Below are 19,329 nucleotides of genomic sequence, written 5' to 3'. Positions count from 1 at the left end.
TTTGAGGCTCACCGCCAGGTGTGATAGCTCCTGCCTGGGGGAGGTGTTAGCATCTCCACCCAGTGCAGGCTTTGTTACTGGCCTCAGAGTGACAAAGGCACTCTCCCCATGGGGCCAGCAACATGTCTCGGTTGTGGCAGGCTGCTGGAACCAGTCAGCCTACACAGATAGTCGGTTAAGGTTTCAGGGGGCACCTCTAAGGTGCCCTCTGGGTTGTATTTTACAATAAAATGTACACTGGCATCAGTGTGCATTTATTGTGCTGAGAAGTTTGATACCAAACTTCCCAGTTTTCAGTGTAGCCATTATGGTGCTGTGGAGTTCGTGTAAAACAGACTCCCAGACCATATACTCTTATGGCTACCCTGCACTTACAATGTCTAAGGTTTTGTTTAGACACTGTAGGGGCACAGTGCTCATGCACTGGTGCCCTCACCTATGGTATAGTGCACCCTGCCTTAGGGCTGTAAGGCCTGCTAGAGGGGTGACTTATCTATACCTGCATAGGCAGTGAGAGGCTGGCATGGCACCCTGAGGGGAGTGCCATGTCGACTTACTCGTTTTGTTCTCACCAGCACACACAAGCTGCCAAGCAGTGTGTCTGTGCTGAGTGAGGGGTCTCCAGGGTGGCATAAGACATGCTGCAGCCCTTAGAGACCTTCCTTGGCATCAGGGCCCTTGGTACCAGGGGTACCATTTACAAGGGACTTATCTGGATGCCAGGGTGTGCCAATTGTGGATACAAAAGTACAGGTTAGGGAAAGAACACTGGTGCTGGGGCCTGGTTAGCAGGCCTCAGCACACTTTCAATTCAAAACATAGCATCAGCAAAGGCAAAAAGTCAGGGGGTAACCATGCCAAGGAGGCATTTCCTTACAATCCCCAACTCTGGGAATCCAGCCGGTAGATGTTACAGGCACATCCTTAATTCCTGTGGAGGCGAAACTTCTGAAAGAAATATAATTACGGAACTGTTGCAATTCCTGTAAGACACATTAATTTATGTCAAAAGGTGTTTCTGCTGTCTCCATGCCAGGACGATCAAGATCCGGAACATACATTCGAGTTCCAAACAGGCACTCATATGAAGTACGACCCCCCAGGGACCTTCTAGGCGGATTATTTAGTGCTCTCTGGACTCCATACAGATGATTAAGCCAACTACGACCCGTACCTAAGACTCTGGCTGTTAAGGATTGCTTTAAATCACGGTTTAATCGCTCCACAACACTATTTCCCTCGGGATGAAATGGAGACGAGTACTGGAGTTGGACCCCCAACGAAGCCATGGGGTCCCTGAAGGCCCTTGAGGCGAAAGCAAGGCCCTGGTCAGAATGGAAAGCCGCAACTGCATATGTACCGATAAAGACTTGCAAATCTTTAATAACAGTCCGAGCGTCAGCCGAGCGTTGTGGCCACACCCATACAAATCTGACGCATGAATCAACAGCGACTAAAATGTATTTGTATGCACTATCAGGTGTTAAGGGGCCCCAGTGGTCCAAGTACACACATTGTAATGGCTTGTTTGAAATTAAGAGGGATGTTTGCGGCGGGTGCTTGGCAGTGGAAACTGATTTGTTGACAGATGTCACAACAAAGGACATACTGCTTAGTCTCTTTGTAGAGACCTGGCCACCAGTAACAGGCCTGCAAGATCGAAATTGTAGCCGCCACACCAGCATGGGCAGATAACACCCCTTCATGCGCTGCTTTAATCAATTGTGGTCTTATGTCTTTGTTAGGGATGTCTCGTACACCTACGCCTGGTATCTTAACTTAACAGCGTTCAGCATACTTCCCGTATGGTAATGATATTTGTTAGGAAATCCTTTAGGATGGGTCGTACCATCAGCTGTAGCTTTCAAGGCAGCCCAAATGTCTGCGTTCGGTTTGAAACTCGAGCGAGTCACTGCAGCTACAGTGGCTACTGCCACTGCTGACTTTGCGGCTTCGTCAGCCGATGTATTTCCAGCAACATGTATTCCAACGCGCTGGTGTCCAAGTGTGTGTACAACAGGGACATTCGGTAGCATCTCTTTCAGGTCAGCTACCTTCCTCCACAGTAGTCTGTGTTTAATGGTGTTGCCTTTGGAATCTCTGAACCCATTCTGGCGCCAATAATGCAGGTATTCATTAAAGGACTGGACACAGTAATATGAATCACAAACAATCAGCGTAGGCTGTGCTTGATCCGTGTGTTCCAATGCCATTAGCAGAGCTTTTAGCTCAGCCAATTGTGCTGTACAATCCCCTAGGGTTTGTGTAAAAGTATTTAGAGGACAACATTTATTGCCCGCCATATAGCCAATTACGACTGCGCAAGCAGCAGAATATTGATGTTTAGTTTCAATTGCAGGTTGTGCAGAGCCATTGGTGTACATGACTCTATGATGTTGATCAATAGGCAAAGTATTTGCTTGAACGGGATATTCTATTTCATATTGTAGAAATTCCTGGGTTTGTAGCTTTGGGTCAAAAATGTAGTCTACATCAGTGGCTGTCAAAGACGTAGCCCATTGTATCCAAAGTGGATGTAATACTTTTCTGTTCGTAATTCTAGCTTTTGTAACAGCCTCCAAGGCTGAGATTGGAGAAACAACAATAATGCTTTTTCCTTGGGCAAGAGGTCTTTCTTTAATGACATCCATCTGTACAGCAGTGAGAATTTTCTCTGTGGGAGCAAAGCGTTGTTCTGCCGCTGAGTACAAATGCGATTTGTATGCTATCGGGACTGTCTCACCTTCATTAAACGTCACATAGGTGAAACCAATGGCCCTAGCTATTACTCTGATGACCAAATGTGTTTTGTTGTCCCTTGTATGTAAATGTTGTGCTGCAAGCATGTCTGTCCGCAACTCTCGAAGAACGCGTGTATGTTCGATTGCCCAGAAGTTACTTGAAAAATCAGGACGTATTAAGCCATATAAAGGTTTTATGTGTGTAGCATAATCTGGAATGTATGTTCTGGAAAAATTTAAGAAACCCAATAACGATTGGAGTTTTTTGATCGTATTCGGTGGTTGTAACTGTGCACACTTCTCTAAGAATCGTGACGCTAGGCTCTTCCCTTCACTTGACAGCTCATATCCTAGGAACAGGACGCTGAGGAAGGCTATTTTTGTTTTTTTAAAGTTTAATTTGTAGTCAAATTCGGCAAACCCTACAACAATGCGGGCCACCCGTCTTAAATGTTGTAGTAGTTCTTCATCCGTGAGATATATATCATCCACATAGGACAATGCTTCAGGGTCAATCTTGTGCATTATAGCAGTGACACGGGCTGCGAACAGTCCTGGGCTGTTCTTATACACCTGAGGTAAATGACAGAATTTTTTCGGGAACCTAGTGCAGTGAAACTTGTTAAATCTCTACTCTTATGAGCTATATTCTAGCAGAAAAACCCATTGGAATTGTCTAGTGTGGTTTCGTATATTTTATGCACTATGTTGCTCATTAGTGCTGTGCTATGCGAATTTTGGATAGTATAGGTACGTGTATGACTGCTTAAATGTCTGTAGTATAAGACTATTCTGTATGAATGGTCTGGTTTAGCTACGGGGAATAATGGGTTATTCATTGGTGAGACACAGGGTTCAATCACACCCTGGTACTCTAATTGCATTAGTATTTCTCTCACTGGTGCGTTTGCTTCATGTTTTATAGGATACTGCGGTTGTGGCTGAGGTTTACTTTTAATTGGAATTACATGGTAGGGGGATTCTTTATCCCATCCTATGTGATTTCTGTATAATGCAGGTGCTTGTGCTAAAGCCCATTCAATGGAATATGATTCAGCGAGTTCCTCTGGAACAAGGGACGAGAAGTAGGGCTTAATGACATATTCTCCATATGGGCAGGTACGGACAAAGTCAGGCGGCCAATCTTGTTCGGCCAACAAGACATAATATACTTTTACTATGCGATCCCAAAAGATTGCGTCTATTGTGCGTTCAATGTCTCCTTCTAACTGTAGCGTTACTTTGTACACCCTATCAGGCGTGGAGACACGCATGTCCGCAGTTTCTACTTGTATAAAGTCATCAGTTGCTTTCACCTCCAGATGCTCTAGAAGATTCCGGCGAACTATTGTGACCTCTGCCGCTCTGTCTAGCAAGGCTAGAGCCCAATTCTTGTTCTTCAAGAGGACCCTCTTCCTGTGTGGCATGTCGGACTGCAACTGCTGACACTTTTCTTTTTAAATTGTTGTTTTTGTTGGGTGGGTTTCTCTTCCGTTTTAACAGAAACCCCTGAAGAGCGTTGCCATTCCTGTCTCGGTTTCACATACTCTGTTCTTCGCTCTGATCACCCACCTCTCGCATTTCATTTTACTGATGAGTCCTGAAAGGAACGAGATTGGCGTGTATCAGTATATTGATATCTATCAGGCGTTTTTATATTATCTCTGTTTCTGAGATTATACCTATTTTGTTGGGTCTCCGTACGCAGAGATTCTCCCCTCTCTTTCTTAGGAGTTTGTTGCTTTTTATCCCAGCGTTTCTTATTACCCTCAGGTGCTTGGTTGGTGGTATCTTTGTTTGATTTACCCTGAAATTTAGGTTTTTGTGGTCTGGCCCCTAAGCTATCTCGACCGATACTTGAATATGTCTCTGCTATTATTTTAGGCAGCTCTCGTTCTTGATCCTGTTGTGGAACGTCATGAAGCCGCATGCGCACTGCAAGCGCGACTGCTTTCCCTTTAAGATTACTTAAAATGATTGAGGATACTGTGGCAAAATTGCCCATCAATTGCATCCCCAAATCTAGAGCCGGAGCCGCCCCATATTCCTCTTGAATGTGTGGTTGTGTAGAGCATGGCAAATACCATGCCCGAAGTATTACAGTTTTCTACTGTAGGGACCATCCCAAAAGGCAAGCACATCGTTAGTATTCTATGTTTATCCTGAGGTCCCGTATGGGGAAACACTGCCTCCAGCATATTACTTTTCTGTGCTAACCAAAACGGAGTTTATTCTCGTTTGGTGGGTACTTTACCCATAATCGAATGTACAGTCACAGGATTTATACCTGGCGTTACTGCATGTGGATGTGCTGGAGCAGCACACATTGGGTTTGTATTTAGTGTTTGCCTCACAAATTGTACTAGTAGTCTATATATTGCTATTAATTCAATATATAAGCAACGAACCTCAGCTACTGCTAGATTTGCAACCGCAGGATGTGGGGTATAGGTGGCCAGAAAAGGCCTGGTAGGACCGTCATTACTTCGTGGGCCTAACCTTACTGGTAATATTGTGTGGGGTAGGGCACCATCAAGCCAATTATTATGTTCTTGATAAGATAGAGGTATCTCTAAATATGCGTATGCTCTGTATTGTCCAGGCGCATTCGCAGGTGTATATTGTGAAATGTATTTGTGTTCCCATCAACTGCCAGAAATGTGACCCAAGAGTAAAAAAGTTCTGTTATATAAGCTTCATGGGTGTCCACCATGAATGTGACTGGACCTCCCTGGGCCTTTAGGCCATTTGCTAGTAAATGTGCTGTGAGAGGTTGTCTCATATTAACAGCTATTTGTACCTGTTGGGGATTCGCCATGATAGTAACACTATGAGTTCAGAGAAGGCACACCAAAATGGGGTTTCCTTTTAAAGTTCAAGCTTGAACAACCACCAGTTGTAGTAGGATTACCTACACAGCTGTGGTGGAAATCCTCAGCACCACGGACGTCTCCGCATACGGCATTGAGGTGTCATTATATATAATGAAACAGAAATACTCCGGAGGACCAGAAAATTAGAGCCTGACCAAACGTTGGAGGCGCCATGTCACGTAGTCTCTCATTATTCTAATGCGACTACTGGATTTTGAGCAGCAAGATCGTCCACGGTGCGGGAGACTGAGTCTGACAATGTGAAGCCGAATAAAATATTTTTAGGTCAGAGTGCACAGCGGCCTAGTGTGTTAAACTTAACATGCATGGAGCTATAACTAAAATGGCTACACAACACTCCGGTGGCTACGGTCATAACAGATGCTTCCACTCTAAGGTGTGGAGCTCATCTGGGGGACCTGGAGATCAAAGGTCGTTCGTCTGCAGTAGAAGAAATGTTTCACAACAATCTATTGGAATTACAGGCAATATGTCTGGCTCTCAAGGCCTTCCTCCCATTCCTTCGATGTCTGTCAATTCAAGTCTTGACGGACAACACTACTGCGATGTTGTACATCAACAAGCAGGGAGGAGTAGGGTCGTATCTTCTCTGCAGAGAGGCTCTGCAGCTCTGGTCCTGGCACAGGACCATCGGATTTGCATAGTAGCAAACCATCTGGGCGGAGTTCTCAACGTACGTGCGGAGAGTCTCAGTCTGCATTTCTCAGCCTATCACAAGTGGCGTCTCCATCCAGACCTGGCTCTTCACATCTTACGAATGTGGGGATTTTTCTCAGATAGACCTGTTTGCCACTCTGGAGAACGCACACTGCCCATCTTTCTGCATCCTCCAGTATCCTGTGCAGGAGCGCACGTTTCAGATGTCTTAGTGCAACAAGTTGCTTTATGTGTTCCCCCCCTATACCCTTGATTCCTCATGTTCTGAGGAAAATTCACCAAGATTGGGCTCAAGTCATTTTACTAGCCCCGAATTGGCCAATAAGGGTGTGGTACACAGGCCTTCTCCAACTTTCACAGTGCCCTCCGCTCCGTCTCCCTCTCAGGGCAGACCTCCTCTCTGTCGCAGGGGCAAGTTCTACACCCCCACCTCCAGAGCCTGCACCTACATGCCTTGAAATTGAACTGGGAAATCTGAGTTCCTTTTCTCTCCCGCCAGAAGTGGTGGATGTTATCTTATCGGCCAGGCGACACTCCACCAGGACTGTCTATGCTAAGAGATGGGCAAAATTTGTTGCTTGGAGTGGAGAGAAGCAAATTGATCCCTTAAAGGCCCATTTGTCTGATGTTTTGCCCTTTCCTTGGCACAGAAGGGATGTACAGTTGCGACTATGAAGGGCTCTTTATTGGCGCTGTCGTCCTTTTTGTGCTTTCCTGATCAGCCTTCCTTATTTAAGTCTCCTATAGTTATTAGGTTCTTGAGAGTCCTGACTAACAAGTTTCCTCCCACTCCGTTTCTTATGCCTCACTGGGATTTGAATTTGGTTCTTACTTTTTTGATGGGTTCACCATTTGAGCCTATGCATTCTTGTCCATTGACACTTTTTTAGTTTTGAAAACAGTTTTCCTCACAGTTATCATGTCTGCTAGGCGTGTGAGTGAGCTCCAGGCTCTTAGTGTGAAACCTCCTTTTACATCCTTTCATGCTGACAGGGTGGTGCTGAAAACCAGGGCAGCTGTCCTTCCTAAGGTTGTCACTCCCTTTCATATGGGGCAATCTATAACACTCTCATCCTTTTACCCTCCTCTCCATCCTTCAAAGGAGGAGGAAAGACTTCATCGCCTAGATCCAAGAAGGGTTCTGAGTTTTTACATTGAAAGGACAAAAGACTTTCGTATTGATGATCAACTCTTCATTGGATATGTGGGCAAGTGGAAGGGCAAATCCGTCCACAAGAGAACCCTTTCCAGCTGGGTCATTCTTTGCATAATTATTTGTTATTCAGTGGCAAAGAATGTTCCTCCTGAAGGTATTAGGGCCCATTCCACCAGGGATAAGTCTGCTACTTCACCTTGGCTAGAGGTGTCCCAGTTGCTGAAATTTGTAAGGCTGTTACTTGGGCTTCCCTCCACACTTTCGCAAAGCATTATTGCTTGGACTCAGAAGTTAGGAAGGACGGCCATTTTGCACGTTATGTTTTGCAGGATTTCTTGGTATGGCCGGTCAGGCACCCACCTCCGAGTGCGGGACTGCTTTGGGATTCTATTCATAAGGTGAGGAATCCACAGGTAGTTGTATCCATCAGAAGAACAAGTTACTTACCTTTGGTAATGCTTTTTCCGGTGGATAGAGTAACTACCTGTGGATTCCTCACAGTTCCACCCGCCTCCCCATTGCCTGTCTGGTCATACCAAGACTCCTTTTGCTATAACTGTATATATGTTTTTGGTGTTCTTTATATAAACAAATATTGTGATTTATATTTGTATTTGTATTTGTATTATTGTATATATTGTTCTTGTGAAGTCGGTATTCACTTGATCGCCTCAAAGGCATGTAAAAAATGGTGAAACTGACGTCAGCACGCCGGCGAGGACTTCTTATTGCCACAATGACGTCAGACGGAGTCGCGTGTGGAGCCATACAATTGTGACGCTCTTGTCGACGTGAAGAGCTAGAAAAGAAAGTTTCCGTCGAATGCTGGCGCATTGGGAGAATTCATAAGGTGAGGAATCCACAGGTAACTACTGTATCCACCAGAAAAAGCATTACTGGAGGTAAGTAACTTGTTTGTTGTATCTGCTGTGCTTTACAGTCGCCCTGTAAAGCCATCTCAGACCTTGATATGCAACACAAGACCTGTTTGGGTGTGGATATTAACACTGTGAAAAGTGGTGGCAACTCTGACAGTGGTGAACCTACTGGCATGTCAGAGCACAGTTTCCCTTTGCCAAGAGCCTCTTTCGTTAAAAGAACTGTAATGAGGTTAATAGGAATTATACAATCCTTCCTTCAGGTGGTGCATTGTGTGTTACATATGAAATGAGCATCTTGCGAGTAAATTGTCATTGACTCCGTTACACTGAGAAAATCAACACTGGTGTACACCACAAAATGTGCATAGAGGCATTTTTCAGATTCTGTCCCAAGGGTGTCTATTTCAAGAAAGGGTCACAAGCATGGTAGAATGGTCATCAGGCTACTCTCCAAGTCAAAGGATTGTGGTGTCCGAGTGTAGGTCAGCAGTATCTGTGGTCTGGCATTGAGGGTTTGCCACTCTCACTTTTGGGGATACCTTGTACAGAAGACAGATCACCAATGTTTTATTTCAACAGGTAAGGAGGGACAAACTACCTGTTGTATGGGCGGTCTCACACTAATCGGCATTAGTCAATCAAGATGAAAGTCTAGTTGATAGCCCAGTGCTACTGTAAACTCACTCTGCAGACAGTAAGGAGAGACTCACAAGTGGTAGCTTGATCACACAGTGGTCAATAACATTTTGACACAGCGGGCCATCTAAAAATAGATTTTTTTATATTTTTTTACAACAAACCAAGATCGAAAATGACAGGATTACCTGCAGGTAGCTGCAGACACAGCTTGAGGGCAAGGCTCTCTGAATGACTTGGAACAGAATGTTTGGTATACTTTCCTCCCAGTGTTCATTGATTGTGTAGGTGGGCACCAGATGGAAGTTAGTGAACACAACCTTGATATTCCAATCTGCAACATTTGCAAGAGAGCCATAGGTCTCAAATCTCATTAAAAGTGTTGGTAGTACCATAGAGGAAAGTGCTGCTTGTGCCACACTTTATCACGAGGCACCAAGGACAGTATGTGCATCCAAACCCCCAATCACTCGGTTTGGGAACCTGGCTCCTGAAGCGTTGGTGTTCATATATTTGAATCTCCAACAAAGATGCGTGGACCTCATAAGCAGGCCATGCAGGTCAACAGCACAACCCTGTTATGCTGAGAAATAGAAGCTTTTGTCAAAACAAAACTCCAACAGCATTTTCTTTAATTCATCTTAACTCTCCCACCATACCTACTGCATTTGTTGAATATTTAATGTTGGCTACATATCCTCTTTGAGTACAACTGTGTACTTTCAGCAATGAGAAAAATACCGACAACTGTTATTTCACCACTCATACAAACCTTTTTGATGATGCAAAACTCCTTTTCTGACTGCTATGAAGCTTAAGTAGAGATTTAACTTGTTTGTTATAATTGTCTTTGGAGCATGTGACTACCTCATCCCTTAAACATCTGACGTTCAAATGAGCTTTCTCAGTAGTCATTACTTCACTATAAAGGGTACACTAAATTCAGGCACTTACAATGGCTTAAATGTTCCAAAGGGAACATAAAGATAAGGTGGTTCTCTGCACTCATCCAAAATTTGTTCCATAAATTATGTTTCTACCACATTAATCAAACAGTTTAGTAATCAGAGTTCTTCCCCTCAACCTGCTTTTAGTAGAAATACATAGCATACTGGAAATGCCATATAGCTGCACTCATATGTATTACACAGACAAACCTAATCCCAGAAGAAAAATGTGCCAGATTGTTGTCTCCTATGCACTCGAGATACTTAAGAAGCTTTCTACCAACTCAGATACAATATGGAGCGTGGCAAACAGTCGGTTACGTTACTCTTAACAGCTTAATTCTACCATAGAGTCTACAAGGAAAAATGCAATGTTGTTAGTTTTCATTGGGAATGTTTCTTTGTTAGACATGTCCGGGGCTATGATTTGGTCATCTATTAACACTGGTACCAAACATAACAGTGTAGCTAATGAAGCAAGGCAACAGGCCAAAGTAAGACAGGCATTACTTACAATATATGTTACCACTAGCTATTTACGCCCACTGCTTCGCAATTTTGAATTCGAATATGCTGCAAAAAGAAAAAGTAGCTTGCCTTCTATAGAAGAGGAGTATTAGAACATTCTTCCCAGTAGTCTTGCATTTTGACTTACACTTACTGTCAGGGAAAATAGAGTCTGAAAATGACATAAGTATTGTGGGACATTGTGGGTTTTAGATCTTTTTCCTCCTAAATCTCCTCCTTCCCAAGGTTTGTGAGCGGAACCATTAACATTTTCCCATGATAACTGTGGCTAACTTTATAGAAATCCTTGAAGCCCAACCACAGTCTAACAAAGTACAAATATTTTACACGACTAACCGTCACAAGTGGCTATGAATAATTAAAATTATATGTAAATTGTGTAAAAATAAAATAAAAAAAAAGAATAATCACGGAACAAGTTTAGACGCGCTCTGCCATTTCTTTGAATTTGAGTTTTTTTTCCAAGGACGGGAATTTGTGGGAACATTCTCTATGAAGGAGTTGACATTCAGGCTAGCATGGTCAGATCTGCCTGCTTTTGGTGGCAGAGTGGTAGGTCATTTTACAGTGTTATTTTCGTTTGGACACAGTCGCACACACGAGAGGCTGCTCCGTTTGTTTATAATAACTCTCACTGTGAATGCCCCATGACAAAACAGCTTTCTAGCTGCATTGTTCACGTCCCCGTGAGGCGTTTTGCTGAGCTGTCAGTGCAAATAGCAAGTGGCAAAACAGCAGCATTGCAAAATGGTACGGCGAGAGGGCATATTGCTATTTGGATGGCTTACAATATTGTGTGTGCATGAGGTGCTCCCTGCGGGGTCAAACAACAGGGGCCCTGCTGCTGAAACAAAAAAGACCCCATTATTTGTGAGTTACTCAGCTGCAGTGACAAAAATGCGAGAGTTGGCCTACTCCAGCTGTACTGTTGCTGGTCATTTCAGATTAAATGGCATTTTTGTCATTTTAGCAACACAAATTTTAAATCGTTATCAAAACGCATTTCTGTGTTTCGCAATACTTGTTAACACGCGTTTTTTCCCCACCTTTTTAAGCCGTTTCGAAGAGTTATATAAAGTCAAAGACATTTGAGGGTGAAACCGCGTTACATCTTTCTGCAAGACGAGGCAGCGTGGAGTGTACGAACATTCTTTTACAAGCAGGAGCTGATCCCAACGAACTTACAAACGAAGAAACCACTCCATTATTTATAGGTGAGAACCTGAATGATGGCAGGAGTATATTTGCCTGAGTTTGTCAACGTAATCATTCATTATCAAATGTTATATATGTGTGATACCTTGATTATAATTTACCATTCTACTGCATGTTGCCCAACGTTTGTTGACCTGTGAAAAGCCATACATGTCCTTTGTCCTACTCCTTTGCAATTCCCTCAATCTAATATATACACACACACACACACACACACACACATACATATATATGTATGTATATATATATATATATATATATATATATATATACACACACACACACATAGACACACACACACACATATATATATATTATATATATATATATATACATACATATAAGTAAAACAAAAAACATAATAACTTTGGCGCTGTTTGATTGCATTTTCAAAACTAGTTTGCCACTCACTTTAGCTTCTGTCTTGAAAGTTTCAGGGTAATTTGTCAAGTGGGAGCCAAGAAAAAGGGGGTCCCAAAACGCGTTTACCCCATGCAATTCCTATATTGATTTTTTTAACACAACTACAGCCAGAATTACACCAAATTTAGCAGACAGCTAGGTGATTCTTGTAGTTTGGTGTAAATGTGCTCTGTAGGTTCGGAGGTATTAAAAGGAAAAAGATTTATGTATATCTAGGGATGCAAATCCTCTGTGGATCAATCCATGTGGGTTTGAATGATCCCCGGCCAAAATCAAAGCCCTGATTGGCTGGCCACAACCTGAGAGAAAATTTGCAGCTGCCATTTTGTTTCTCTGTTGGCCTGGGGGGGAGCGGCCAGCAAAGTGGGAAATTACATAAGGGTCAGGATACAGGTATACTGACCCTACAGGACTGTTGGAGGGCTTTCTGATTCACCTCTCATCGCCAAGAAAGTGCCATGGATCCACTGCATTGCTTACAGTGGCTTCCAGTGGAACTTTGTAATGGATCCGAAAATCCAAAGCACAATGAAATAAAAAATGCACCCACTCACACCCCAAAACCCCATCATGCAATGCCAAAGGCAGTGTGCAGTGTGGGGTTGGGTGCATGCAAGGGTGTTGGTTGCAAGTCTAGGCTGCAGGCCAGACCCTGCGACCAACTCCCTGCTGCACACTGCCAAAAGCCATGTGCCACGTTGGGGTTGAGTGCATGCAGAAGGTTGGCTGCTGCGGCCAGCCTCTGCGGTGCGCAGCCATAGGCTGTGCGCGGCGGTGCTTACATTAACATATTGCATTAAATGTTACTTTACGTTAAAAAACATAGAAATTCACTGAAAAAAACAAAGGTTAACATTTTACACACACAAAAACATAGAAATTTAGCAGTTATAGCCGTGCTTATGGTTATACTTATCTGAAGAAACTATAACTCATGTAGTAAGGTAATTTTAGACCATGACTTATAGTTTCTTAACATAAGTATTACTATAAGTATAACCATAACTCCTGAATTTCTATGGTTTTGTTGTGTGTAAAATGTGAACCGAACTATAATGACCCTGTAACCTTCGTTTTTTCTCAGTGACTATATGTAGTTAGGAAACAGAATTTAAAAAACCTTAGAAATTCACTAAAAAACAAAGGTTAGAGGGACGTTCTAGTTAGTTTCAGATTTTACTCACCATAGAAATTCAACAGTTAAATATTATACTTATCTCAAGAAACTAACTCATGCCCTAAGGTAAATATAACTCAGGCCCCCACAATGGACAGTTTTCTCATCAATAATTTTATTGCAATTATATTATTAATAATATCATAGAAGATGTCATTACTAATGTAATATGTGGGGTAAGTAGCAGTGCAATGCGAGTGCACAAGTCTCCGCATCTACTGAAGCATAAGTGATGCACACTCATTCTCTCACGTTGCAGCAAAAACCTGGAACAGTCTCTCCACACACCTCCGGACCATCACCTCACTTTGGGAATTCCGAAGGGCCCTCAAGACCTGGCTGTTTGAATGAGCCTCCGGGACCTGCAAGCGCCTGGTTACCCCATCTTGGGATTAGCCACACTTTATAAATCCTGATTGAGTGATTGATAACTGTTGAATTTCTATGGTTTTATGTGTGTAAAACCTGAACCTAACTATAATGTCCTTGTAACCTTTGTTTTTTTTAGTGAATTTGTAAGGGTTTTTTAATTCTATTTCCTAACTTAAAGACCCCTCTAACCTTTGTTTTTTTCATTGAATGTGTAGGTTTCTTTTAAAATTTAATTGATATTGAATTACCTCAGTTTATTACAACTCACAGTGCGTATGGCCTTTAGCTGTGTGGCAGGGTTGGCCGCGGCCAACCCCCTTAAGGCACCCAATCCTGTGCCATGCATGACCTTTGGCCATTTGCACCCAGGTCCTGACCCCTATCCCCCCGGCACCTAACCCCACGCATGGGCTTCGACCGAGCACAGAAGTGAGTTGCTTGCAGCCAGGCCCTGCAAGCAACCCAGTAGGCACCCACCACTGTGCCTCGCAAGACCTTTGCCAGTGGGCAGCGAGTGTTGGCTACAGCTGGAGTTAGTGGGGGACAGGCAACCCCCTGCAGGCACTCAAGCCCGCTCCACAAACAGCCTTCAACCATGTGCGGAGGTGGGTTGGCTGTGGCCAGGCCCTGCAGCCAACCCCCTGTTGGCACCTATCACTGTGCCTCACACGGCCTGTGGCCAGGCCCTGTGGCCCACCCCCTAAATGTAGGTAACCCAGGAAGGGGGCACGTAGCCCCCCTCCCTGGGCCAATTACAGCGTCGGGGACCCCATCCTCTAGGTTCCACCTAATTACTAAAAGGGGAGCAGCTTGGTTTTGCCACTTAACAGCTGGCAGTGAAACAGATGAAAAGTCCACTCCCAGTGGACGAGAGCAGGTTTCCTGCTCCTTCCCGCTGGGAGCAGACTTACTGTTTGCTCTTGCATGGCGTAAGCTGTCAAAGCTCCTGCCAAACAGAAGCAAACATCTGTTTCCCGAGGGTGGGCACCTTGGTACATAGAGAGCTGGCCCTGAGGGAGTGATGCTCCCCAGGGCCATTAATGGCTCCTGGAGGGCGGGCCTTGAGGTCCGCCTCCTTTGTATTTGCACAGGCCAGTCCCGGGGAGTCAGTGGTCCCTGCGGCCAAAAGCATCTCGTGGAGGGAAGGGGTGTCTCCACACTTCCTTTGTTCAAAATCAGCCTGGCCCTGGGGAGGTGGTGGTCCCACGGGCCGAAAAGGGCCGGGGGCAGCATGGCCTTGCCCCTTACAAACATAGGCCTTGCCCTGGGGGAGAGGTCACGGTCCCCGGGGTCGTAAGCAGCCTGTTGACGGGGGGATGCGGGCTTCCCCTTCAAATTCCGTTGGCCTGGCCCTGGGGAAGTGGCAGTCCTCAGGGCCGAAATCAGCCATGGAAAAGGGGATTGTGTGCACCTCTCTCCCCAAAATATTTCTTAACATTTGACCCCGAACTTGACCCATCTGGGGGCTGAAGCAAAAACAAGCCTGTAAGGCTGTCCTTGTTTTTTTTTATTTTAAATTTTTGCGAAGATTTGTGGATCCACCACAATTTTTGCAGCAACATTTAAAAAAAAAAAAAAAAAAATCTTTTTGGCCCTGGTGGGGTCCCTGTGGACTTCACCACCAGGCCTATGGAGTCTGGGTAGACCTACCCTGCACCTTTCTTTTTTTTTTTTTTTTTTGGGAACTCTACTGAGTTAGAGACCCAAAATGGCTGCAACACTTGCTGGTTGAAATGTTGGCAGGCAATCAGATTTCAGCATGAGATCTGTCAGATCCATGGAGGATCTGCGTCGTTAGAGAATGCAAATTTATTTTTTCTTTAATAACTCCGAAACTATTGAACAGATTTACACCAAATCACAGAAAGTGCTCTTTCTGGACCAGGAGCTACCATTCTGCCAAAATTGGTGTAATTCCATCCAGCGGTTTGGATTGTAGCCATGTCTAAAATCCCTAGGGAAGAGAAAGGGTAAAACAAATTTTAGGACCCCTTTTTTCTCAGCCCCCAGTTGACGAATCACCCTGAAACTTTCCACACAGCAGCTGAACTCAGGTGTGTACTAGTTTTAAAAATGTTAAAAACTGCGCCAAAGTTATTAACAAAACTAAAAACACTTTTCCTATGGAATCTAGGACCGCTGGTAGGTAATATACAGATACACATATACTTATGAGAGTACATTTATGGATGGGTATGTGAATTATAACAATCACGTTTAAGGATTTAGTGACATGTATGGAATACAAATGGATTGCACGTTGTTTTTATAATTTGGAAAGCAAAAAGAATTAACCACTTTTTGGAGTGCCTTCCTTTTTTGTAAAGCTAATTTGGGATTTTTCTCCTTTGTGGGTAGCACCGCACATTTGCTGAGCATTGCGGACCAGAGGAACTATTTTGGAGGGGAATAAATAAATATGTATGTTCAGCGCAAAAAAAATAAAAAAAGGGTTAAAGTGATTTTATTTTTTAGGTGTTGAATTGAGAAACGAGAAAAACACTGAAATACACCAGTGTAGTGAAACAACTACCACTCGCACCCCTATCATTCACTGTTTATGCCCTCATATTTTACTTCACTCACATTGTGTTAAACATCATTGATGACATTGCTCAATATATTCAAATAATATTGTTGAGATTCCTAATGAGATCGACCAATGATTCTGAAAATGTGCTATTGGGTTTGTGAGTGAGGAGTAATACAACAACCTAAAACCATGGTTGGACTGTCTTATACGTTTGTCTCCAAGCTATCAAAAGATGCAATGGAAATGGGAAATTTCAGAGGTGAAGCACTTTTGATGGATGTCTATGTTGTTTTTTTTTACTTGCGTTCACTGAAAAGATGGATGCATTGGAGGCAGGTTGCCTGCAGAGAGATGGCAGCTGAACAGCACTGAACAATAGACCCTTTGGTCAATGTTTCCTGTCTAGGGCTGAAGGCTGAGCAAGAAGGGTGGTATGTGATGGTGGGGTGAGTGCAGCGCTTGCCTGCAGGCACAGCTTTCATGCCTGAAATAACATTTCAACACTCATTTACTTGAGCCTTCTTCTCAGGAATGGCTTTAAATTTAACCGCTATTCCAATAAAGAGGTGTTCAGGTGTGCCGTAGTCTTGAACACTAAGGGCCTCAATACGAATTTGGCGGGTAGAAAAAGGCTGTCTGCCTTCTGCCTGCCAAATTCCCACATTCAGGAGACCGCCAATGCTTTCTCCTTCCCGCCGCCCCCATTATAAGTTTCCCACTGGGCCAGCGGGCGGAAACACAGTCTCCACCTGCTGGCCAAATGGGAAACGCACATCAACATTGACGCCGACTTGTAATACGGCCGGCGGCAATGCTGTTGTGCGTTGGGTGCACCAGCACCCTGTCTGCAAAGCAGGCAGTGATTTGCGTGACAGGACTGGCCAAGGGGGCCCCCACACTGCCCATGCCAAGTTGGGTGCACCAGCACCCTGTCTGCAAAGCAGGCAGTGATTTGCGTGACAGGACTGGCCAAGGGGGCCCCCACACTGCCCATGCCAAGTGCATGGGCAGTGCTTTGGCCCCCCTCACCCCCATCACCGCGTCTCCACCAGCATTTACATGGCAGTGCAACCGCCATGTAAACACCGGCGGAGAGAGGGGTCGTAATCCCTAGGGAAGCTTTGCTTGCAGCACTGCCCTGGAGGATTGAGAATGCCAGCACCGCCAAGCTGTCGGCTGGCAGAAACTTAGTGCCGGTGGTCAGACCATGGTGCATCCACCACAGTCATAATGTTGCGGTTGGACTGCTGCTTCAGTGGCGGTCCGACTGCGAGTCGTAACGAGGGCCTAAATGTTAGCGCTCCAGTTGTTCATTAGAAATCTGTAATTATGCTGCAGTTAATTACTATGGAGTGACAGATTGCTGCAGGTGTTGGAAGCACATGTTTCATTGTGCATGTCAGAATGCTTTGCTGAAATGTATGATGAAGATATTCGAAAACTCAGAAAATGTGACCTCATTTTAGCTTTCTAGAGCACTGACCATAATCTCTATCAGAAGAACTTTTGGGGGTTATTACAACTTTGGAGGAGGTGTTAATCCGTCCCAAAAGTGACGGTAAAGTGACGGATATACCACCAGCCGTATTACGAGTCCATTATATCCTATGGAACTCATAATACGGCTGGTGGTATATCCGTCACTTTATCGTCACTTTTGGGACGGATTAACACCTCCTCCAAAGTTGTAATAACCCCCTTATTTGTTTGTTTAACTGCAGTATCTTCCATAGGAAATTCCTTTCAGTTTGCCAGCTTTGCTTCCATCAAGATGTCCTACTGGTTTGCTACAATTGTGTCATAAATTCTGAAATGTTATTGTTCTAATCGTTTATTAGAACTCTGTGGTGAAGCTGAAGTTGATCCCAAGGGAGTTAACTGACAGACTGCTGCTGGTCTTGGAAGCACGTTTCTCTCTGCATTTCAGAATGGTTTACTGGCATGGATGAGGCAGATACTGCAGAATTCCTAGAAAATGTGTCCTCATGTTGGCTTTCTAGCACACGAACCATAATTTCTATTAACAATGAATCATCCCAATGTGTTGAATTACTGCAGTATCCTCTGTAGAAACTTTCTTTCAGTTTTACAGCTTTGATGCCATCAAGGATGGTGCTCAGATGTGTCACACTTCTGTCATGAATATAGAATGTTAGAGCTATAGTTGTTCAGTAGAATACTGAGAAGCTGCAGTAGAACACTGGGGAATCAACTGACAGGCTGTTGCTGTTGTTTGAATACAGAATATCAAACCTTAATCTCATATGGTTGAGGAACATAATGTGAACTCATGTAAAATGTGCTCTCATTTTAGCTCCCAGAGCACCTTCCATAACCGTTTTGAGAAAATCATGAGAGAAAACAGTTTTCTCTCAAACATGGTTCATCACATTCCCAAAGGTCAGCACTTTTTTTCCACAGAGTAAAATCACCTGAGAACTCAACAAAATTCCTAGAGTGAATACAACCCCACCAATAAATCCTTTATACTGTGACTGAAATCTGTTACCACCATTTAAAAGTGCTTTTTTTAGTGACCCTAAAAACCTGGCATTCAGTACAATGTATTTCAGTGGGGACCATGTCCACAAGTCCAGTAATGGCTGCCACCACATGTCCACATTTTGGCCAGCCTTTTAAGGAAGGGTTCCTTTGCCCCAGCATGTCCTGGAGGTCAGGGGTGAGGGTGTGCTCACCCTGCACCCTTGTATTTTTTTATTACATTTTCAGGACTCAGAGACCAAATCCCCAAGCCCTGCAATGGATGCCCCACATACTATTCATATTGTGAAAGTCAATCAGGAATTGACTTAAAATTGGCCAACCAGATCATATCTGGATGCCAAAAGTCCACTTATACCTAACGCTCAACCCCTTCATACCCATCCCAGTCCTGACTTTAAATGCTAATTTCTTGAAAATGGCTGAACAGATTTACACCAAATCACAAAAAGCACGCTTTCTGAATAATGTTTGAACTTTTTTACACATTTAGTGCAATGCCGTTCAGCCAGTTTTTTTCTGTATTGGAGAGCAACGGTTCCTATGGGAATTAATATGGGAAATCACACTTTTGGGACCCCCCTCCAATTTGTGGGCCACACTTGACAGATCAGCACAAACCTTTCCATGAAGGAGTCAAAGTTTTATGCAGATTTGTCAAGCGTCT

General features: G+C 44.0%; 1 protein-coding gene across 2 annotated transcripts in view; it reads left to right on the top strand.

Annotated features, from left to right (window-relative positions):
* Positions 1-19,329, top strand: part of ASB3 (ankyrin repeat and SOCS box containing 3) — a 381,448-nt gene that overhangs the window by 34,583 nt on the left and 327,536 nt on the right. For both annotated transcript variants that reach the window (XM_069234074.1, XM_069234073.1), the window contains one exon: positions 11,496-11,654. In XM_069234074.1, coding sequence (XP_069090175.1) covers positions 11,496-11,654 — 159 coding nt within the window. The remainder of the gene's footprint in view (positions 1-11,495; positions 11,655-19,329) is intronic.

Source organism: Pleurodeles waltl, chromosome 5 (assembly GCF_031143425.1).
Source record: "Pleurodeles waltl isolate 20211129_DDA chromosome 5, aPleWal1.hap1.20221129, whole genome shotgun sequence".
Taxonomy (NCBI): Eukaryota; Metazoa; Chordata; class Amphibia; order Caudata; family Salamandridae; genus Pleurodeles; species Pleurodeles waltl.
Note: the sequence above shows the minus strand (reverse complement) of the source record. Positions and strands in the feature narration are given on the sequence as shown.